Source organism: Protopterus annectens, chromosome 3.part0 (assembly GCF_019279795.1).
Source record: "Protopterus annectens isolate FY-2018-M chromosome 3.part0, PAN1.0, whole genome shotgun sequence".
NCBI classification, from domain to species: Eukaryota; Metazoa; Chordata; order Ceratodontiformes; family Protopteridae; genus Protopterus; species Protopterus annectens.
The window spans coordinates 1,932,970,109-1,932,994,485 of NC_056731.1; the positions used below are offsets into that span (position 1 = coordinate 1,932,970,109).

Genomic DNA, 24,377 nt, shown 5'->3' on the forward strand with positions numbered 1-24,377 from the left:
AGAGTCGTTTTCCCCCTAGAGGCAGAGGGGGGAACAATAATAATAGACGCCGTCCTAGAGGCAGAGGGGGCCCGCAGAATCAGGGTAGTCGAGAAACTTTCTCTGACAAACCCTTTCAGCACCCCTGAGGGGTTGCCCGACTGTCCACCTTCGGAGGCAGTTGGGGGAAGATTATCTCTGTACCCAAAAGCCTGGCTTTCCCTTATTCAAGACAAGTGGGTACAGTCTATCATATCCGAAGGCTACAGAATCCCTTTTATTCGCATCCCAAAACAGTCCGGAAAATCCCTTCCAGACGTTCCACCCAGTCAAAGGGAACAAGCAGCACTAGAAATTTCAAAGCTGCTAGCAAAAAGAGCCATTCAACCAGTTCCAGCAGACCAACAAGGATCCGGAATTTACTCCAAATTCTTTTTGGTTCCAAAAAAAATGGGACTGGAGACCCATTTTGGATCTCAGCAACTTGAACAAGTTTGTCAAGAAAATGAAATTTTGGATGGTCACGCTGCAGTCCATCCTGCCCTTTCTGGGCCAGGACAACTGGATGTGCTCCATAGATCTCCAGGATGCATACTATCACATCAAAGTGAACAGATGATCCAGGAGATTTCTCCGCTTCAGGCTAGGGGCCAGTCATTTTCAGTTCAGGGCCCTGCCCTTTGGTCTCACTACAGCCCCTCGAGTGTTCACCAAATGCATGGCAGTGGTCGCCGCTCATTTGAGGGGCCAGGGATTCCAGGTGTTTCCGTATTTAGACAACTGGCTCCTGACTGCCACCACCAGGGATCTACTTCTCTTAGCCAGAGACTACACCTTACGAACCTGTCAGGCTCTAGGCATCTCGGTAAATTACGAAAAGTCTGTCTTGTCGCCTTGTCAATCTATTACTTTTATAGGCGCAAGATTAGACACAGTCAGTCTGTCAGCCAGAGTAGCAGACATTCACAAGCAGGTTTCCCTTCTCTTACGACAGAACAAGATCAAGGTCAGACTGGTTTTGAAAGTCCTAGGGATTATGGTGGCAGCTATTCCTCTCCTCCCCTTAGCCCACTTTTACATGAGGATTCTACAGTGGATGCTTTTCACTCAGTGGTCCTTTCAACTTCTACCAATGTCCCACACTATCAGCATAACTCAGTCATGCAGGAATCATCTTCTATGGTGGGTTACATCCCCCAACTTCTTCTAGGAAGACCCTTCACCCCCCCCCCGCCCCCGGCTGCAACTCTGACAACAGACGCCTCCCTGATGGGGGGGGGGACATTACCAGGGCAGGACAGTCCAGGGCACGTGGCAGCCGATCGAGTGCCACTTGCACATAAATGTTCTAGAGATGAGAGCAGTGCTTCTAGCGTTGCAAGTCCTTCAAGACTCTCTTCCCAAGGGAACTATAGCAATTCAGACGGACAATATGTCCGTAGTGTGGTACATCAACAAACAAGGCGGAACCAAATCTTACCCCTTATGTCGAGAAGCACTCAGACTGTGGCAATGGGTGATCTCTTCTCAGCGCTTCCTGATAGCAACGCACATTCCCGGCAAGTCCAGTGTGATAGCAGACAGATTGAGCAGAGCAATCCTCATGCCTCACGAGTGGTCTCTGAAGAAATCAGTATTGGAAGAAGTTTTTCGAACTTGGGGCCATCCTTGCTGCGATCTTTTTGCCACTCCCCAAAACAGTAAGTGTACCGAGTTCTTCACCCTCTTTCCCCTACCAGGTCATCCCATCAGAGACGCTCTAGCTCACAATTGGCCTCCGGGGCTCCTGTATGCCTTTCCCCCCTTCCCACTGATACCTCAGCTGATTCGGAAAGCCATTGCTCTGAAGGCCTTAATGATCCTCATTGCCCCTTATTGGCCTCGACAAGTTTGGTTTCCCTTTCTTCATCGTTACCTTTTGGCGCAACCATGGCATCTGGACCCAGTTCCAGATCTCTTGATCCATCAATCGGGTCAACTGCACCAATCCCTTTCTTCTCTGAACCTCACAGCGTGGTTCCTCCAATTCCAACCTTAGCCAGGCTTCCCTTAATATCTCACTCAGAGATATTTTGATAGCTTCTCATAAGTCTTCTACCCGGAAGATTTATAGCAGCAAATGGAAACGTTTCTCTTTATGGGCAGTGTCCAAGAAAATAGACCCCTTTACTGCTCCTATTCAGTCCATTCTGGATTTCCTAGCTGAACTTTTCCAAGCAGGTTCTTCTCCTTCTACTGTCAGAGTTCAATTGGCGGCTATATCTAATTTTCATGTGGGAGTGTCAGAGTCTACTGTCATGTCCCACAAACTCTGTAAAGCCTTTTTGAAAGGAGTTTTTCTTTTTAAGCCCCCTGTCAGGGATCCACCTCCTCCATGGGATCTGAACTTGGTTCTAGCATCTTTGATTCTACCCCCCTTTGAACCTGCAGCTTCATGTTCTATGAAGTTGCTGTCTTGGAAAACGCTTTTTCTAATAGCCATCACTTTGGCTAGAAGGGTTTCGGAACTTCATGCTCTATGCTGTCGTCCTCCGTTTCTAATTTTTCACAAAGATAGAGTTTCCTTGCGTACCAATCCATCCTTTTTGCCTAAAGTGGCCTCTCAAACAAACCTGAATCAAACTATTGATCTTCCAGTTTTTTTCCCCAATTATGGCAACAGGTCAGAACAAAAATTGCACTCTTTAGATGTTCATTGCCAACTAAGGTATTATTTAGATAGGACTAAACAGTTCAGAAAAACAGACCAACTGTTTGTTTCCTATGCGGAAGGCAAGATGGGTCTTCCAGTCTCTAAAGTGTCACTTTCGAGATGGCTTACTTCTACGATTACCTATATTTATGAGATCAGGTACCAACAATTGTCCTCTAAGCCTAGAGCTCACTCTACAAGGGCATTAGCCACATCCATAGCCTTTCAGGATAGGCTTCCTATTGATTCTATTTGTTCAGCAGCAACTTGGGCTTCACCTCATACCTTCATTTCTCATTACAAGTTGGACATAGCCTCCAGAGACCGTGCCAACTTTGGTTCCACTGTTCTCAAGAGACTGTTCCGATAGGCCACCCGGGACAAGGTGCTAGGGACGCGGTCCCATCCAGCAAGAATGAAGGCGAGACAGACAACTTAACATTAAGAAGTTATGTACCTACCATAACGTTCCATGTTAGTTGTCTTCTCGCCTTCTTTCTTGCGTCCCACCCTCCTTCCCCCTAGCCTGGACAGACCTAGAGGAGATGATTTTGTGACCTATAATCTTTTCTCCCACTGTTTTACCACCTCTATATTTTTCCTCTGTTAGGTTTAAGTCACCTCACATTCAGCCCTATAGAGGTGGATTACCCTTCTCCATGTTATGGAGCCCTTTTTTCTTGCTTGGCCAAGCCTTCAAACAAGATCTGAGGAGTTACCGCCTAGCATTGTGGGATATGGGGGAGCCTTGAGCCGGTGGAATTGGCTCTCGAGCTTTAGTATTGGCCGAGTCGAAGCCGAGGATCGGCTCCGAACCCATCCAGCAAGAAAGAAGGCGAGAAGAAGACAACTAACATGGAACGTTATGGTAGGTACATAACTTCTTATTCTACACCACTGTGTTCCTGGTTGGTCATTACAATCCATTGACCAAAAACTCCTGTCTGTCCAGAAATCTATCAGATCTGTTGGGAATCCATACCATGTTGCTAACACCTGGAACTCCTTATCTCTATCCATCAGGTAATACCCTGCCTCCCATTCTTCAAAACCATTATGAAAGACTTCCTAGGCAAAAGATGGTTCTCTTCTTGTTCAACACCATTTTAAACTATATCCCTAAATGTGAACAAATACCTATTCATACTGTACATCTCCTTGCTCTCCTTTCTTCACTCACTGTTACTTCTAGCATTTTCTCTCCCCTGGCTTTCGCTGTTAATATACCATAAGCTTTCTTTTTTCTCACTTCATATTATAGTTCCTTACATTTACCTTTAATTGCTCAATAAACTGGCTAGAATTTCTCTAAATGTTAAATAATGATCATGTAACTTGTATCTATCCTTAACCAAAGTTTTCATATTATGTCTAATATGGTACATTTATTTAAACTGTGGTTGTGTTTTGCATTATTTTTAAAGATTGTAAATTATTGCTCTTAAAATGTTTTGCAATACTTCAGTGCTTTTCTCTTTGGGCCTTCACTGAAAATGGGGCCCTACCCAGTTGGACTTTCCTGGTAATCAAATGTCAGTAAATTATTTTTCGCCAAAGAAGGGGATTCTGATATTTTTCCCAAGATGATTACAGAGGAAGCTAAATTTCCATGGAGAATAGGTGCAACCAGGCAGCTAGATGGGGTAAAGTTATCACTAAATTTGCTGTGATATATTGGCTGTATCCTTGAGGTTGCAGTATGTGATATAATTGTAGATGAGCTCAATCCATTGTTGAACATTATTACTTAATTTCTTGATTTGTCGCCTGTGGAAAGCAAATACCACACCGAGACTTCCATTCTTACTGCTTCACCTGTTTAAGCCCAGACCACGATGTCCCTCCCTGTCGCTTTTGTGCTTTGTTCAATGCCAGAACTATACATCATCGGGTCCTTATTGTAGCTAAATATTTTCGCTCTCAGTCCTCGTATTCCGATATGGCTTTGGTAAGCCAGCCGACTACCGATCTTCCAAAAAAAGTAAGGATAAAGACAGAGACAGACTGCACAGGTCCAAAACTTCCGACAACGCTTCTGTTAAGCTAGTCGCCAGTTCACCAGTCCTTAGTGAGATGCTTTCGCAGCACCTGATGCCTGCTTCTGTGAATTCGCAGGCCACTATCGAGACGCGTTTGGAGTCTGGTATGCTGCGAGACTCTTCTTTGACTAAGGATCCTGCTGATGTCTCTACCTTGGATGGGTCCAGAGATGCTGAGCAGGCACCGGCTTCCGAGGAAATTCTTCGCACTATCGATACTCGACACAAACCGACAACTTCTTTCACGTCTTCAGCTCTTTCCAAAACTATTGAGTTTCTAAGGCCCAGGGTATGAACTACGCCTAAAAAACTGGCGACCCAAGCTCAGGAACCTGCTTCCATGCCTCAATCTCAAATGCTTAAAATGGCGGAAGACCTTATTATGCTTATTAGGGGAAGCCAGCCTACCCCTTCCAAAAGAAAAAGAGACTTGTCCCCAGTAGTTTTATCTGAACAGGAGTCCAGTGACTCCGAGGTTTCTGAATATGAAGACATGCAGCCCCTCTCTGCTTATGAGGATTTTGATGCAGAGGAATCCATTCCTTCTGCCGCTCCTCCCGAGGATTTTTCATTTGGTGAAACCCTACATTAAGGGAGCATTTCCAATGGAAATATCAGGGCTATCATTAGTCAAAAAAGAGACAGAGGGAATTCTTAGATTTACCACAACACAGACCGTTAGCCATTCCTCCTATCCTGGATGTTGTGGATGATGTTTTTATGGAATCCAGTTTGACTCCTGACACCCTTCCTCCTGCTCCCAGGAAACCTGACAGGTACTGCAGAGTCTCTGACTCTCACAAATTCCTTTTCAAAAATCCTACTGCTGACCCAGAGGTCATCTCCCAAGGACCTAAAGGAATTAAAGCAACCTCAGCTAAGAATCCCACCCCCTCAGACAGGGATTCCCGAGCTTTAGACAGGGTAAAAAAGTATACACCTCTGCAACTCTTGCTATTAAGAGTACTACATTTTCAGTTCCACGTGCTGAAATGTCAACAGCATACCATGGAACTCCTCAAACAAAAAAAAATCTTCCTTTCCTGCTTGTGCAGAAAATAAAGAATTACAAGAGCTTATGCATTCTGCAAGCCAAGTTATTAAGCACACCTTGCAATGTGGCTTTGATGCTGTAGAAGCATCTTGCAGGGCAGAAGCCACTGGTTCTGTCCTTAGAAGGCATACTTGGCTTAAGGAACAGACCTTGCCAGACCATGTCAAATCAAAATTTTTGGACGCACCATTAAACAAAGACAATTTGTTTGGCACCAAGGCAGTAGAGGTCTTAAAAAAGATGGAAGAAAAAGCTAAATCTGTGCAGACAGACTTTTCAGAGGTCCAGCCTCCAAGGTTCAGTAGGCATTGCCTCTCCAAGCACTGTTTTTTTCCGGCCCCCTCCAGGCGAGCTCAGCCCAGACCCAGGGGAAGCAGACCCCCCCAGACAGCAGTCCAGAGATCTAAACAATGGAGTTCCTCCTCTTCAAAAATAGGGAGTGCTAAGCCACCCCCTTATGGTAAGAACTCACAACGACTTTACACCTCCACCCCTTACCTCTGCCCACCTGCTTGTACCCCTAGGAGGAAAACTCTCCTTCCATGCAAACAACTGGGCCTCTATTACCAACAACTGATGAGTCCTCAATATAGTGTCTCAGGGATACAAATTTTATTTCCAAACTCTGCCAACCCCAAAAGGGTTCCCAGATCTTCCTCCAAACCAGTGGGCAGAGGCCAAAAAGCAAGTCCTTTCCCTGCTCTCCATGAGGGCAATACAGCATGTTCCTGCAGACCAGATAGGCCAAGGTTTCTATTCCAGAATCTTCCTGCTCTCCATGAGGGCAATACAGCATGTTCCTGCAGACCAGATAGGCCAAGATTTCTATTCCAGACTCTTCCTGGTACCCAGAAAAGAATGCACCTGATGCCCAATCCTCACTCTATCCATTCTAAACACCTTTCTGGTGATACCAAAATTCAAAATGCTCACCCTCCAGCAGCTTCTTCCTGTGCTTTCCAAGGATGCTTGGTTAGCCACCCTAGACCTAAAAGAGGCCTGCCTACACATCCCAATCGGGGAATCTTGCAGGAAATATCTACGTTTCAGGGCAGGATCTATGCATTTATAGTTCTCTGTGCTTCCCTTTGGCTTATCCACTGCTCCCAGAGTTTTCACAAAATGCCTGGCTCCAGCCATTGCTTTTTGCAGACAAAGAAATATTCAAATTTACCCCTACTTAGACGATTGCCTGATTCAGGCAGACAGTCAGGAAAAGCTGTTACAGCATCTGACCTGTGTAAAGGACCTATTGACCTCCCTGGGGTATACTATCAACAAAAAGAAATCAGAACTGGTCCCCACACAAAAAATTGTATTCCTGGGAGCAAGCCTGGACACAGCATTCCAGATGGCATTCCTTACTCCAGAAAAACAAGCCTACCTGATAGGCTACTTCTCTCAACTAGCCACCAGAACCCAAGGAAAATCCTGCAAGCTCTAGGGTTCATGGCCTCCTGCATTCTACTCATTCCATATGCCAGACTGCATATGAGGAAACTACAATGGTACCTAAAAAGCCTTTAGTGTCAACACTCTCAAGACCTGGAAGCTGTCATACCTATGATACCCTGTCTAAGGAAAGATTTTCTTTGGTGGGCAACAGCATGCAGCCACAACAAGGGACTTCCCTTCTCACAACCCCATGCCTCCTAGGCCCTCACCACAGACTCATCAGACTATACCTGGGGTGCACACGGATGGCAAGTGCATTCAGGGCCACTGGAACCCAAATCAAATACATTTGCACATCAACCAAAAAGAGATGCTAGCTGTACAGCATGCCCTGGCAGCTTTCAGACCCTTACTCTCCGCGGGGTCTCTAGAGATCAAAACAGACACCACAGTAATGTGGTATATCAACAAGCAGGGAGGGACTCCTCTTATCCTCTCTGCAGGCTCGCCATGACCCTTTGGCACACGGCCTCAGCCATGCAAATACTCCTGCTAGCAGAGGGGAAAATATTTCCAAGCAAACCATTTCTAAATGGATATCACACTGTATCCAATTCTGCTACCACTTCCATGGGAAAATTCCACCCAAGACTGTTTGAACCCATTCCACTAGGCAGCATCTACATCCACTGCTTTCCTAAGAGGGGTCCCTACAAAGGACATTCTAGTGGCTGCCACTTGGACTTCCATCCACACCTTCACCTGACACTACCACTTGCCTCTTCGGTTCTGCAGGGCATGCTAGGCCCTACTTATAGCAGTCCAGCCTGTTCTATTATTTCTTCCCTTGTTCCATTCACCCTTCCTTCAGCTTTGGGAATCTTCCCACAAGTCATGACTGCAACGGTTGAAACACGGAGAACATAGTACAGTTGTGTACACTTACCATAAATGTAGATGTTCGAGTGTATTCACTGTTGCAGTCCTGTTTTCCCTCTCTCCTTCCCCCTATTCTTCTGTCTCTCTCAAATCCATTCACACCTATATATGCCTGTGGGCATCCACCAGGTTGGCTTTCCTCAGGCCTTCTGGACAGGGCTTTAGGTTAGGGCAAGAAAAACTGATGTAATGGCATTGGCTGCCCTGCTTATACAACTGATGACATGAGGTCAGTCCCAGGCGACCTCAGCCGATGCAGGAGGGAGAAACTTTACTCTGGTATTCTGGCCGGCCGATGGCTACCCAGCAGGGATAACCCACAAGTGATGACTGCAACAGTGAATACACTCAAACATCTACATTTATGGTAAGTGTACACAACTGCACTTTCTTTCATGCCCATCTGGGTGGAGTGCCTCAGGTCATTTACTCCCACATGGGTCACCGGTAGGTCATAGTCATACTTGTTTCATTTAAGGGACGTTAGCTTTCTTATGACATTATGGATCTTGGCGCCTGACATGCAGCTTTTACAGTCTCCCTCTTCTTGAGTAGTGTTGAGAATGTGGAATCTTGGTTTCTGGTGTTTAGCTTTCCCAAATGTTTTTGTCTGGGCCTTCACTCAATGAGATGACCTTTCTTTGGCACCTCTGCCTCAGGCTTTGGCATTTTGTGCCTGTCTTTAATTTACCCAACTCCTGACAACCTGGGACGTTTCTCACCTTGTTTAAGATTCCTGCTAGCTTTTACCCAGTGCATGGGACCCTTCAAAGCATTATGTATCATATTTGTAAGTGATTGGTATATCAGTATCAGTTGATGATCTTAGAGGGTCATCTGCATCAGTTGTGTATTTTTCTACAGACCACTTCCTGTGGCTGGACAAGCCCCTTCAATCCACTTCAAGTGTTTAGTACCTTCTAAATTTAACAGGTTGTAATCTTGCATTATTTTCCACTTATTTCTGTCTTTCAGTTACATTTGGTTCTTGTCCCATGAGGATGAAACTGGGTAGAGGTCATGCAGCCCATCTTGCTGTCATTACTTGACATGGAAGCATCATTTCAGAGCTAGAGAATAAAATAGTTTTGCCAAAAGACAAGCACATCATCAAGGTGTTCCCAGCTGTTACCATCTGCAGATGACCATTTCAGTGATTACCTAATTATGTCAGCACTTGTATTTTTTTTTATTTTGAATATTTACTTAGGTTAGTCATCTGTTTCTTTTTGGTCCTGGATAAGGTAATCAGTAACTTGATTTTAGTATTTTATATAAAATGAAGCAAGAGGTAACAGAACAGGCATTTCCTAGGTAGCTGTTTATTCTTGCTACATCAGTTTGTTGTCCTGCTGACTCTTGAAATGCCAGTTCTCCATTTGTCTTTGTAGCAAGTCCAAGAAATGAACATGTCTTAGTGTTTGCAGGTACAATTTCATTTAATGATTTGCCTGTCTAATGTATTACAGTCAAGATGAAGTTATTAAAAGGCTAAAAATGAAGCACTCCATTTCTTCCTGCTGAATATCTTCCATATTTATAGTAAACCACATGTAGAACCCATGTGCACATAATGTCTGTTGTTTAATTAGTGCATGGAATTAAGTAGTGTGATTCTGCACCAGAAGATATGTAGTTGAATGCTTTTAAACATGCAAATTAATTTTCTCTGCTCTTACCATGTACTTACATTCCCTTGCAGAGAGATGAAGAAGAGGCCTCCACCTAGACCAACAGCTCCTAAGCCACCATTACAGAAAAAAGCTTCTGAAGTAGACTTGGAGCCCGCCAACTTGGATGAACTTGATATGCATCAATTCAGTGCTCTTGCACTTAGTGACTTTCCTGAAGAACTGAGAAGTCTACCACCAGGTGCCCTAGCACAGTTAAGTAGGCTACCTATGGAGAATGTTAGACCATTTCCAGTTGATCCACGCATGTCCTTTCCAGGAGGACTACCCCATGTTTCTGAAACATTTGCAGGAGCAAGGATAATGGGGCCTGCACAGTATCTCCCAAGTCAAAATCAGCCTGTACCATCTTTTAGTTCATCCCATTTTAATGGTCCTGTTTCTTTACCTGGACATGTTCCTTCTTTTGCAGCTAGTGGAATGTCTTCATCATCTGGAGTCCCAGGTGTTTCTCATCAGGTCCCCTTTCCAGTTATAAGCCATGGTGGTCCTTTAAACGTGAGTGGTGCACCTAGTATACCTTTACAGATGATGCAACCATCAGCTTCCCAACCAGGAATATCACCCCAGAACTCTGGTCAAATGCCAACATCTGGTGCTCAAGTATATGCTGGCATTGGTTTAATAAGAGGGCCAGCTTCAAATGCTGGCCAGATTCCTTTGCAGCCTGGATTTTCAGGTGTCTCTTTGGCTCCACAGAAGACATCACCACATCACATACCAGCATCTGTTTCTTCTGCTCCTTCAGCTTCACTTCCGTTTAGTACTTGTGATCAAGATATGTCATATAGAACTGGTCATCCGATCCCTTCATCTGGAACACTGCCAGGGATACCACCGGGGGTCTCCACTGTCAGACCGGTAGCTGTATGTCTACCTGGATCAGCCCACTTAAGTGGTGTAATGCATGGTAGTTCAGAAGTTTTACAGCATCCACAAAGTGCAAGACCATCAACTACAACAGTTGACAGTATACAGGGTCCCATATCAAGCTATACCCCTACTTCTCATGCAATGGGAGGACCTGTAAGACCAATGCTAAATCAACAGCCAGGACCACTTCCTCAACAGAGTGGATATGGATTGCCAGCAGGGCCACATATGGGACAAGCAAGTCATTATACATATCCACAGAGTGGAGTTCAGCAGTTTGGCCCACAGTCCCTGCCACAGTTCCCCACTGCAGGACCTCCCACACAGATGTTTCAGCAAGCACCTCAACTTCATCCTGTAGTAGACATTCATATGAGACCAGTTCGGCCTCAACAGCAATACCCACAACAACCTCCATTTACTCCTCAGTCAAGGCCACAAATGCAGCATCATTCTCAACCTCAACTACAGCATTCAGCTTCCTTTCAGCCCCAAATAAAATCTCAGATTCCACAACAGGTAGTGCCTCACATGCAAACTCCTTTTACTGGACACCCTGTTCAACCTCAGCTACTACCACAGACCCCATGTCAGCCACAAATTCAAACTCAGATAAGGCCACATCTTTATCAGCATTCAGCACAGGAGAAGTTGCCTCAACAAGGACTTCCCGCTCAGCCTGGTATACTTAGTTTTCCTAGTTCTGTTACTAGCAGTAGTTCCCAGCCAGGCCATAATATTCCTCATACAATAATTGCATCAACTCAGCAGGTTCATATGCATCCTCCATCTGCTGGACTTCCACCTGCTCCACCAGGATCAGCAGGTCAAACAGTTTCTTCAGTGCCTTTTGGTCCTGGATCATCTGCCATACATCCAGGGACCCAGCCAGCTTTACTTAACCAAATACTACCTGGACAGCAGGTGGCATTGGGAGCACTTCCAAGCACGGCAACTGGTCAGCCAGCTCCTGTCCATGCTCCACCTCCTTCTAGTCCAGCATTGAGCCAGATGCAAGCCAGTGTTATAGGATCTGGACCAAGTATGCCTTCACCTTCTCCTTCTCCACAGCCACCTATGGTCCTGCCCTCTCCAGCACTGATGCAGTCCTCAGGGACTGCTCCTACATCATTGCCGCAAAGACCTCCATCATCATTAACTCCTGTTGCTGGGTCTATAAATCAGACTTCTACTGATGCCACATTTTCCCGATCAAATTCTTCTACAGATGATCTTTTGTCTTCAAGTCCTGAAAGTCAGCATGGAGGATCAAAAACATCTGTTAGTCAACCTCTTTTACAACCCACAAAAGCTGATGCTAAAGATGGACAAAAACCGAAAATGATCCAGCTTATTGAAAATGACCCTTATGAGAAGCCTGAGCACATAACAAAGCTACTCTCTGAATTAGTCAGATTCAGAGGTGTTGTAGAGGCTCTAGATAAGCCAGTATCTGGAACTTTAACTGAACTGGACTGCAAATGGAAGGAACTTCAAGATTCTCAGGAGAAGGATGCTAGACAGTTGTCAATTGCCATTGCTCGCTGCTACACTATGAAGAATCGTCACCAGGATATCATGCCATATGATAAAAACAGAATAGTCCTTCAGTCTGGAAAGGATGATTATATCAATGCCAGTAAAATTGAGGACCTGTCTTCATACTGTCCTACAGTGATTGTAACTCAAGCCCCACTGAGTGGAACTGCTTCGGATTTCTGGTTGATGGTTTATGAGCAGAAAGTATCTCTGATAGTTATGCTGGTCTCTGAGCAAGAGCTGGAAAAGGTGAGTCACTGCTTTTGTTGATAGTTGAGTCATTATTGTGTATATTTCTTTTATTTCAGATTTCTGCAATTTATAGATACATAATGGTCCAAATAATTGTCAGTTGTAGTACCTGAATATGTTATTTCCAACAATTTGGAAATTTGAAATGAAAATGTTTATTTTTATATACCAGTTTTCACAGACTGGCTTGGTTAAATTGTTTAGTAAGACGCACTACATGCAAAATGAGGTTCTACAAATCAGACTTCAAGCTGTAGTTTATTTACAGTTTTTTTTTTGAAATCTCTTTATTGTATTTTAATTTTCCAAACTTAAAACGCAAAATAACATAAACTTCACAATGAAGGCAGTTGTTCAATAAACACATAAAAAAACAGTAATGTGCACTACAAATAACTATGTACAAGCATGCTATTTGCCCATTTAAGAAAGTTCGAAATTTGTTTTGGTTTAATTGGGTAAATCCAAGCATTGAAGAAGAGGGAAAACAGAATAAAGGTTGGTAAGCCCAAATATTGGAAAGATAATGAAAGAAGGAGGATAGTATACTTAACATAAATACGTTAGAAGTGCATCTCCAATAACCTAAAAGCAGGTAATTGTCATTACTAGAGAATGAGGACGAAAAGCATATCCCAATATCCAATAAAGTGTGATTGTAATTTTTGACTAAACATTAAGTATTTGTGTGCCATTAAATATTTAATAGCCATCTGTTTTAATCCAGTCATGAAAGTAGGGATCTGTCTTTCCAGTTCAGGGTAGTATAGAATTTGATTAGGGTAAAAAGTGCAATTAAAATGCGTGTTTGTAATTTTGACAACCCAGGAGGGAGAATATGTAACATAGTAAATTTCCAAGATAAGATTTTTTCCAGTTGAACTCTTTAGTGAACACCAGAGTTTGTAAGAGCATTTACAGCTCCAAAAATATGTAGATCATCAGCCTTTTGGTTGTCACAGTAAGAGCAGAGAGGGGACGTTGTGGGGTAAATTTTGTTTAGTAGAGTTGGAGTGAGGTAAGCTTTGTTTTAATAGCATAAGCTGAGTATAATTAAGTCTTTAAAGGTGATAAATTTTGAAGTTACTTGAATAGAATGGGTTATTTGGTTGGTTGAGGTTGATGGATCTAGTTCATTCCAGTATTTCAAGAAGATCATATCATTTTTGAGATCTAATCATGAAAATAAATTTGTACGCGTTTGAAGTCATTTTTTCCTCAATGAAAGTAGAGTCCATATAGTTTTACAAGTGTTTTTATCTCAAGACTAGATTGGGGGTCTTCCAAAGTTTTTGTATACAGTTCCCTAATTTGTCTTAGAATAATGGTATAACTTCTAGGGAGGTTCATAGTCAGTCTTATCTCAGTAACAGATTTATTTATTTTTTTTAAAGGGAATGTCTAGTAAACGTTTTCCTTTAAGGAGAGGGTAGCTGTACAGGTTAAGCATTTTATTATTTAGTCTAAAATTTGAGTTAAGATGTAGTGGTTGTAAAGTGTTAAAGGAGCAGGACATGATTAATGATTCAAAAAGTTTTTGTAAGGTGATTATTTTATGCTTTAGAGATGCGTGTAGTTTATGGTTTTAGGATAAAAGTTAAATGTTTTGACAATATTATAAAGTAGTTTTATCCAGGTTGGAGACCAAGTTTTTTTTGTTTGGATTGTAATCAGAGATTGCTAGTATTCTCAGTTAATTATGTTGTAATATAGTTTGAAGTCAGGGAGACTGAAGCCTCCTTTATCTTTGGGATATGTCAGGTTTTTGTAGGCGATTCTGATTGATTTAGGAGACCATAAGAATTTAGATAGAGAGGAATGTAATGTTTTGAAAAAAATTGTTATACAGTATTATATTGGAAGCATTTAGTACATAAAGTATTCTTGGTAGGATGTTCATTTTAATAATAGCCATCTTTGCAAGAAATGAAGGTTGGAGTTTATTCCATCTAGTAAAGTCTTTTTGTAAGGTTGTCCAGAGTTTGGGATATTGTTTTGATAGAACTGTTTGGGGTCTTGTTGAAAGGATATTCCTAGGTATTGCAGGGATTGATTTATTTTAATTCTTGTTGGTAATGAGTAGATGGGTAGTTGGCAAGCAGGATTAATTAGGAAAATTGAGAATTCTCCTAGGTTTAGTTTGTAATTTCAGAATTTCAAGAAGGTGTCGATAGAGTTCAAGATTTTCTGTATGTCAGAGTTGGGTAGTGTGAAGTACAGGTTTAGGTCATTTGCAAATGTGGATAAAGAACAAGTAATCTTCATGGTATCCCCGAAGTCTCAAAACAACCACTAAAGTGTAGTGGGTCTAAAAACAAAACAGTGTAAGAAACTTCTCTGTGTGGAAGATTTTCAGTCCATATATTTCTAGTTAATCACTGTATATTAATCAGATCAGACAATAGTAGTAGAAGTAGCGAACGTAAACTCGTCAAGTCAAAAAGTAATAATAGAAAATATATAATTCTACAGCATTACTAAGTATTCGAAAGTAATCCAAGCAAGTCAGGCAGTCTGCAATTTTAGTATTGTAGAGAACGAATGTATGGTGAAAAGTTTTCTGTGTGAGAAGTAAGTATAGAGGTTCAATATATAAATTAAACAAGTAGGGGAACATTGGACAACCTTGTCTTGCTCCATTCTTAATATCAGTCTGAGAGAGGGTGCATTAATTAATTTGTAGAATAGTATGGGCGTTGGAAAAACACGTTTTAATGGCTTGGATAGAATCTAGAGGTATGCCAAAATGGGATAAAATTGAAAATAGGAAATTGACGTTACGTCTGCCAAAGGCTTTGGAAGCATCAATTACCAGGGAGAATAATGGAGTGTGATTTTGATTAGATAATGTTATCATGGTATCTAGTGTGTGTGTGCGGTCAAATGTTTGCCTGTACTGTATGAATCCAGATGGGTCAGGTCATACAATGTGAGGAATAATAGATTTGAGTCAAAATTGAAGCAAAGATTTTAATATCCAGGTTAATCAGAGAAATAGGTCTATAGTACCATGGATTTTTGGGATCAGAGTTTTCTTTGGAGATGAAAATTGTTTTAGAAGCATTCAGGTGCTTTAATATAATTAAGTAAAAGTAGGAGAATGTTTGAAATTTTCTGGCTGAAGGTTTTATAACATTCTGCGGTGAGACCATCTGGTCCAGGAGCTTTGTTCAGTTAAAGGTTATTTATTGTCGTAATTATTTCTTGTTGAGTAATAGGGGATGTTAAGGAGGTCTTGCTGTATTTGTTTGAGTTTCGAGAAATTCAATTGATTTAGGAAGTGGTATAATTCTTGTTCCCTTAAAGGAAGTTTAGAGGCACTATAAGAATGGGAATATATGTTCTCAAATAGGTGGACTGTGCCTTGACTAGAGTAGTAGGTCTAATCTAGAAATGGTATCGCCGTTATGAGAGGGGAAAGTTTCCTCTGGTTTATTAGCCTTGCCAAGAACTTGAATGGCATTTGTGACCACTCAGAATAATTCACAAGGGTCTTTATTTCTTGGAAGGATAGGTGTTTCGCATTTAGTAAATATAGATGTTCTTCGTGTTTCACTGTTGGAGTCATCACATTTGGGTTATCCTGCCAGGGGTAGCCCTCAGTCAGCCCGAATACCAGAGGATTAGTATTTCTTCGTGGGTTGCTGTCACTCCAGGACTGATGTCAGGTAGTCAGTGGTATAAAATCTGGCAGCCGATGCCATTACATCAGTCTTTCTTGCTGAGGAGCCTGAAGCAGAAGCAGTTCGCATGAGTGCAGGTCGGCCGCTACCTGAGTTTACATTTCCGAACTGAAGTTGAAGTCTTCTAAAACTAAGTACCCCGTTGAGGATCCTTTTTTCTTGTTCTAACCGATGTCAGAAAAAGTTAATAATTGTCTCGCCTGTGGAAAGCAAATACCACACCGAGACTTCCATTCTTATTGCGTCACCTGTTTAGGCCCAGACCACGATGTCCCTTGCTGTCGCTTTTGTGCTTTGTTCAATGCCAGAACTATACGTCGTCAGGCCCTTATTGTAGCTAAATATTTTCACTCTTAGTCCCCATATTCCGATATGGCTTCTGTAAGCCATCCGACTACCGATCTTCCGAAAAAACGTAAGGATAAAGACAGAGGCAGATCGCACAGGTCCACAACTGCCAAGGATGCTTCCATTAAACTAGTTGTCAGTTCTCTGGTACTCAGTGAGGCACTTTCACAACCCCTGATTCCCGCTTCTGTGGATTTGCAGGCCGCTGCCGAGACCCGTTTGGAGTCCAGTATGCCGCGAGACTCTTCTTCAACTAAGGATCCTGCGGATGTCTCTACCTTGGATGGGTCCGGAGCCACTGAGCAGGCACCAGCTTCCGAGGAGGTTATTCACTTTACCGATACTTGACACAAACAGGCAACTTCTTTCACATGTTCAGTTCTTTCTAAAACTACCAAGTTTCTAAGATCCAGGGTACGAACTATGCCTAAAAAATGATGACCCAAGCTCAGGCAGCTACTTCCATGCCTCAATCTCAAATGCTTAAAATGGCAGAAGACCTTATTATGCTTATTAGGGGAAACCAGCCTACCCCTTTCAAAAGAAAAAGAGACTTGTCCCCAGTAGTTTTATCTGAACAGGAGTCCCATGACTCTGAGGTTTTTGAATATGAAGACATGCAACCCCTCTCTGCTTATGAGGATTCTGATGCAGCAGAATACATTCCTTCTGCCTCTCCTCCCGAGGATTTTTCATTTGGTGAAACCCTATATAGTTTATGGGAGCATTTCCAATCGGAATGTCAGGACTATCCTCAGTCAAAAAAGAGACTCAGGGAATTCTTACATTTACCACAGCACAGACCTTTCCTGTCCTGGATGTTGTGGATGATGATTTTATGGAATCCAGTTTGACTCTTGACACCCTTCCTCCTGCTCCCAGGAAACCTGACAGCTACTACAGAGTCCCTGACTCTCACAAATTCCTTTTCAAAAATCCTTCTGCTGACCCAGAGGTCATCTCCTAAGGACCTAAAGGAATTAAAGCAACCTGAGCTAAGAATCCCACCCCCTCAGACAAGGATTCCCAAGCTTTAGACAGATGGGGTAAAAAAGTATACACCTCTGCAACTATTAGAGCACTAAATTTTCAGTTCCACATGCTGAAATATCAGTAGCATACCATGGAAGTCCTCAAACAAAAAAAATCTTCCTTTCTTGCTTGTGCAGAAAATAAAGAATTACAACAGCTTATGCATTCTGCAAGCCATGTTACTAAGCACACCTTGCAATGTGGCTTTGATGCCCTAGAAGCATCTTGTAGGGCAGCAGTAACTGGTTCTGTCCTTAGAAGGCATGCTTGACTTAAGGAACAGACCTTGTCACACCATGTCAAATCAAAGTTATTGGACGCACCATTGAACAAAGACAATTTGTTTGGCACCAAGGCAGAAGAGGTCTTAAAAAGATGGAAGAAAAAGCTAAATCTATGCAGACAGTTAAAGACTTTTTACAGGTCCAGCCTCTGAGGTTCAGTAGGCATTTCCCCTCCAAGCACTGGTCCTTTCTGGCTCCCACCAGGCCAGCTCCGCCAAGACCCAGGGGAAGCAGACCCCCCCCCCCCCAGACAGCAGTCCCAGGGAATCCAGAGATCTAAGCAATGGAGTTCCTCCTCTTCAAAAACAGGGAGTGCTAAGCCACCCCCTTGTGGTAAGAACTCACAATGACTTTACACCTCCACCCCTTATCTCTGCCCACCTGCTTGTGCCCCTAGGAGGAAAACTCTCCTTCCATGCAAACAACTGGGCCTCTGTTACCAATGACCGATAGGTCCTCAACAGAGTGTCCAGGGATACAAATTTTATTTCCACACTCTGCCAACCCCAAAAGGGTTCCCCGATCTTCCTCCAAACCAGTGGGCAGAGGCCAAAAAGCAAGTCTATTCCCTGCTCTCCATGAGGGCAATACAGCATGTTCCTACAGACCAGATAAGCCAAGGTTTCTACTCCAGACTCTTCCTGGTACCCAGAAAAGAGGGCACCTAGCACCCAGTCCTCGATCTATCCATTCTAAACACTTTTCTGGTGATACCAAAATTCAAAATGCTCACCCTCCAGCAGCTTCTTCCTATGCTTTCCAAGGATGCTTGGTTAGCCACCCTAGACCTAAAAGAGGCCTACCTACACATCTCAGTCAGGGAATCTTGCAGGAAATATCTACGTTTCAGGTTCTCTGTGCTTCCCTTTGGCTTATCCACTGCTCCCAGAATTTTCAAAAAATGCCTGGCTCCTGCCATTGCTCGTTGCAGACAAAGAAATATTCAAATTTACCCCTACTTAGACGATTTCCTGATTCAGGCAGACAGTCAGGAAAAGCTGTTGCAGCACCTGACCATTGTAAAAGACCTACTGACCTCCCTGGGGTATACTATCAATGAAAAGAAATCAAAACTAGTCCCCACACAAAAAATTGTATTCCTGGGAACAAGGCTGGACACAACATCCCAGATGGCATTCCTTACTCCAGAAAAACAAGCCTACCTGACAGGCTACTTGTCTCAACTAGCCACCAGAACCCAGTTATCAGCAAGGAATGTCCCTGCAAGCTCTAGGGTTCATGGCCTCCTGCATTCTACTCATTCCATATGCCAGACTGCATATGAGGAAACTACAGTGGTACCTAAAAAGCCTTTGGTGTCAACACTCTCAAGACCTGGAAACTGTCATACCTATGATACCCTGTCTAAGGAAAGATTTTCTTTGGTGGGCAGCAGCATGCAACCACAATAAGGGACTTCCCTTTTCACAACCCCATGCCACCCAGACTCTCACCACAGATGCATCAGACTATGCTTGGGGTGCACACCTGGACAGCAGGTGCATTCAGGGCCATTGGAGCCCAAATCAAATACATCTGCACATCAACCAAAAAGAGATGCTAGCTGTTCAGCACGCCCTGACAGCTTTCAGATCCCTACTTTCCCTGGGGCCTCTAGTGATCAAAATGCACAACACCACAGTGATGTGGTATATCAACAAGCAGGGAGGGACTCACTCTTATCCTCTCTGAAGGCTCGGCATGACCCTTTAGCACACACCTTCAGCCATGCAGATACACCTGCTAGCACAATTCCTGCCAGGCTCCCTAAACTCTCTGGCAGACAACTTAAACAGAAACCTGCTAGACCCACACGAGTGGCAGCTAGCCCACAGAACCTTCAACCTTGTAACCTAGAAATGGGGCATCCCGAAGGTGGACCTCTTTACCTCCCACTCCAATCATCATCTCAGCAGATTCTGGACCAGGGAACCTCACAGCAAGGCCTGGAAAATGGATGCTCTATCCTTCCAATGGGTAAACCTCTCGATATATGCATTTCCCCCCCTCTACCACTCATTTCAAGGGTACTGCTCAAAATAAGGGAGGAAAAACCAAGGACAATCTTGATTGCCACAGACTGGCCACGCCAGCACTGGTACCCACTGCTTTGCAGCCTGTCACCCCTGCCACCATGGCACCTACCTCAGATCCCAACACTCCTGACCTAGAAAAATGGAGAATTCATTCATCCACAATTGCAGACCCTGAACCTGGCAGCCTGGTGTATTCCCTGACCTCTCCTCCAGCTGCCAGCCTAAGCAAACAAGTCCTGGATGTTATACGTGAGGCCAGATGCCCCAGCACTAGGAAATCCTATGCTGACAAGTAGAAAAGGTTTTGCACCTGGATCCAGGCTAAGGGAGCTGAAACAACACAGCTCTCCCTACCTCTAATCCTGGATTACCTAGCAGACCTACTACACAGAGGTCTGTCCTTCTCTTCTATTAAAATTCATGTTTCTGCCATCTCTGCTCATTACAGCACAGAACCACCTCTCTTCTCACACCCTCTCATCAAACAGTTCCTAAGTGGGGCTAACAACTTAAGGCCACAAAGAAGAGCTCCCACCCCAGCTTGGGACCTTAACTTTGTTTTGGAAAAGCTCACCCTACCCCACTTCGAGCCTGCAGCTTCAGCAGAGTTAAAATTCCTCTCTTGGAAAACAGCCTTGCTTCTGGCCATCAATTCAGCTAGAAGTGTTTCAGAGCTACAAGCACTCATTGCTGTAGAGCCCTTCATCATTTTCCATGCTGACAGGATGTGCAGTGTTGCTCTCAACCAATCCATTAATTTACCCACCTTTTTCCCTAACCCACAAAACAAGGGCACTCTCTGGTTGTACACAGACAGCTCAGATTCTTTCTGGATAGGGTTAGATCTTTTAGAAAAACTGACCAATTGCTAGACGGCTTTGCAGAAGGGGTAGAGGGAAAGGCCATATCCAAATAATCTCCAAACGCATAGCACACCACATCCATTTCTGCTACACACAGCACAGGAAACCGCCCCTAAAGGGAGTCAGGACGCATTCCACCAGGGCAACCTTCACCACTGCAGCTTTCTCAGAGGGGTCCCCACCAGGGACATCCTGGAGGCTGCAACATGGGTTTCTGCACATACCTTCACCAAGCATTAGGACCTGCCTATCTTCTCCAAATCCAGGGCAGGCTTTGCCACCGCAGTCTTGCAGAGCATTCTAGCCAGCCCCCACGTCTTCTTGACTGCCTCCACCCTTTTCTTCAGCTTTGGGAATCAACCCAAGTGCAATGACTGCAACAGTGAAACATGAACATAGTACAGTTGTGTACACTTACCATAAATGTAGATGTTCGAGTGTATTCACTGTTGTAGTCCTGGTTTCCCACCCTCCATCCCCCTTCTCTCTCTCTCTCTCTTCCTGTCTCCTTACAGATAATTTTTGACATTTACTTTCTACTGGTTGTGTTATTCCATCATAACCTAGCTCCCTATTTGGGGCTCCTGACAGTTGGGGCTACAAAATCTGATGTGTAATGGCCAATGAGGGCTACCCCTGGCAGGATAACCCAAGTGTGATGACTGCAACAGTGAATACACTCGAACATCTACATTTATGGTATGTGTACACAACTGTGCTTTCTTTCCGAAGATAGATTATTTGTTTTTCTGTTTCCTGGTTGAAGTTTGAATGTAGTTCTATCGCCAGTTTGGTGATTTTATTTTTAATTGAAGATTCTTTAACAAGGTATTTTTTCTTGTAATAAGAAGCTTTATTAACAAAAGTCTCTCTAAGGATTTTATAGAGGACCAGTGAGTGTCAAAGTGTAACTGGTTAAGATCAAGCCTGGCTAGAAATCTTTCCAAAATTGCATCAATTTCTCGTATCACATCTCTTTTTTAATAATAGATTAGGGTTCAGTGTCCAGTTGTGTCTCCTAATACAAATCTTAATGTTCTTGAGCCAGTTAACAGTAAGCATAGTCTTGGAATGGTCAGAAAAAATATAGGCTGTATATGGAAGGAGTTATTAAAGGTCCCAAAACCCGGACCGTACCACAAAAGGAGGGGGTGTATCCATATTCATCAAGGATACCCACACCTCCAGGCTGGTGGCAACTCACGAAGCATCAGAGACCATTCAGGTGCAATTAACCATAGGCAAAACTGCTCTACAGTTTGTAGCATGTTACAGGCCACCCTCTCAAACTCAGGAACCCCACACAGCCTTCCTGAAGACACTGGAGAGTATAAATGTCTCTCCAAACACCATCATATTGGGTGACTTCAACTACCCAAACATAGACTGGGGACATTACTCAAGCCCCAATACCCTAGCCCAAAGGTTCCTGGAGTTCATAAACTCAAATGCTATGGAACAACTTGTCACCATTCCCACAAGAGGTGAAAATATACTAGACCTGATCATCACAAACATGGGGACAAAATGCTCCACACCGGAAGTATATCCCTCATTGGTGAGATCAGACCATAAACTAATCTCACTGGAGATCCACATCCGCCCCACCCCCAACAAAAGACCACAGTGAAGAAATTCTCAAAGCCAACTTCACACTTCTTAAGACTGGTGTGGTATCCTTCAAGGCCCCTGAGCCATTGGAAACCACAACCCACGCTGCTGAATCCCTTACAAATGCTTTCTACGAGCACCTCCAGGATTGCATGGATCAAGCAATCCCAAATAAAATCAAGACCCTTTCCACCAAAGGCAAGCGCCCGATCTGGTGGACCCCAGCCATAAACAAACTTTACAACAAGAGGAGAAAGCTACTGCAAGATAGAGCAAAATCCCTAAAAGGGAAGACATCTCCGATCAATACTAGTAAAAAAACTACGATCACTCATAAAATCATCCAAGGCCAACTTTGAGAGAAAAATCGCCAAGGACTCAAAAGACAATCATAAGGCCTTCTTTAGCTATGTTAGAAATCTGGGTGGAAACTCCCAGATATGCTCAGAATTAGTCCAAAATGATACAAAAACCACTGAACCCACAGACATTGCAAACAATACTGGCAGACAGGTTCAGTGAAAATTTCTCCCCTCCCCCCCAAAAGGAGAAATATCTATCCCAGCAGAGTGTAGCCTCCCAATCATCTCAAATGCCCAGGTGAGAGCTGCTCTCTCTAAAGCTAAAAACACAGCATCAATAGGATCGGATGGTGTCCCCGGCTGTGTGCTACACAAACTCAATGAGGAACTAAACCCACACATAAGGCTGCTGTTTAATCTTAGCCTTACCACAGGATACATACCCAAAGAGTGGCGTACGGCAACTGTGGTCCCACTCCACAAAGGCGGTGGTTCTACGGACCCTGGTAATTACCGCCCCATAAGCTTAACAAGCCTGGTCTGCAAAGCTATGGAGAGGATCATAATGGAACTCATAAATAAAGACATAGGGGACCTACAGACATTGGATCCTACCCAATTCGGCTTTGTCAAGGGCAGATCATGCCTCTTGAACTTGGTCGACTTTTTTGAAACCGTCACCAAGGCCATTGATGAGGGTAAGGCAGTTCACACAGCCTACCTTGACCTTGCAAAAGCTTTTGACACAATACCCCACTCGGGTATCATAGAAAAGCTCACCAGCTTAAATGTTAAACCCATATGTCACAAGATGGGTTGCAAACTGGCTCAAGGACAGAACCCACAGGATTAGAGTTGTTGGTGCCATGTCAGACTCCAAGCCGGTCACAAGCGGTGTCCCACAGGGCTCAGTCCTGGGCCCCCTCCTGTTCGGCATCTACTTTTCAGAAGTGCAGGCAAACATAGGAGGATTGTGGCTGACAAAGTTTGCAGATGACTGCAAACTGGGCGCCATAGTTGAAAATCCATCAGACACAGATATCCTTCAGAGAGGTCTCATAGAAACGGATAACTGGTGCCAGAGCCATGGCCTTAAGCTAAACGCCAAAAAATGTATAGTCATACCCTTTGGTAAAAACAAGGTAACCCCAAGTTACCACATAGGTGGCAATCCATTAAGCACAGAAGAGGTTATCAGGGACCTGGGGACCCATGTTGACAGTAACCTTTCTTTTGACACTCACATTGCCAAAGTGGTTAGGAGGACCTTCTACATTGCCCACCTGATTATGAAGGGATTCACATCCAGATCAAGGGAGGTCATTGTTCCCCTGTACTCTTCACTTATCAGACCAATGATTGAGTACAATGCCCCATTCGGAATGTATCTTACCCGACACCTGCAGCAATTGGAAAGACCCCAAAAGTTCTTCACCAAAAGGATAAAGGGCTCAAAAATATGCTATATGCTGCCCGACTGAAGAAACTCCAGCTCTATTCAGTCGCATACCGTCTGCTCAGAGGTGACCTGTGCCTGACATACAAGGCCATGTCCAACCCGGAATTAATGGACATGCTCCACCTCAAAAAATCCAAATCCACCAGAGCCACAAGAGCAAGAGATTTAACCTCAACACGGATATAAATAGGACGTGCTGGAGGGACAGATTCATCACCCAGAGACTCCCTATGCTGTGGAACAGAATCCCGGTCCATGTGAGACAGAGCACCTCGCTGGCTCTGTTCAAGAGGAATCTTGACCAGT

At 43.8% G+C, this 24,377-nt stretch overlaps 1 protein-coding gene across 1 annotated transcript in view; it reads left to right on the top strand.

The window, feature by feature from the left end:
* PTPN23 (protein tyrosine phosphatase non-receptor type 23) overlaps window positions 1–24,377 on the top strand; it is a 1,983,393-nt gene that overhangs the window by 1,669,015 nt on the left and 290,001 nt on the right. Inside the window, exon 20 of the mRNA XM_044066015.1 lies at window positions 9,801–12,450. Within this exon, the coding sequence (XP_043921950.1) occupies window positions 9,801–12,450 (2,650 nt within the window). The remainder of the gene's footprint in view (window positions 1–9,800; window positions 12,451–24,377) is intronic.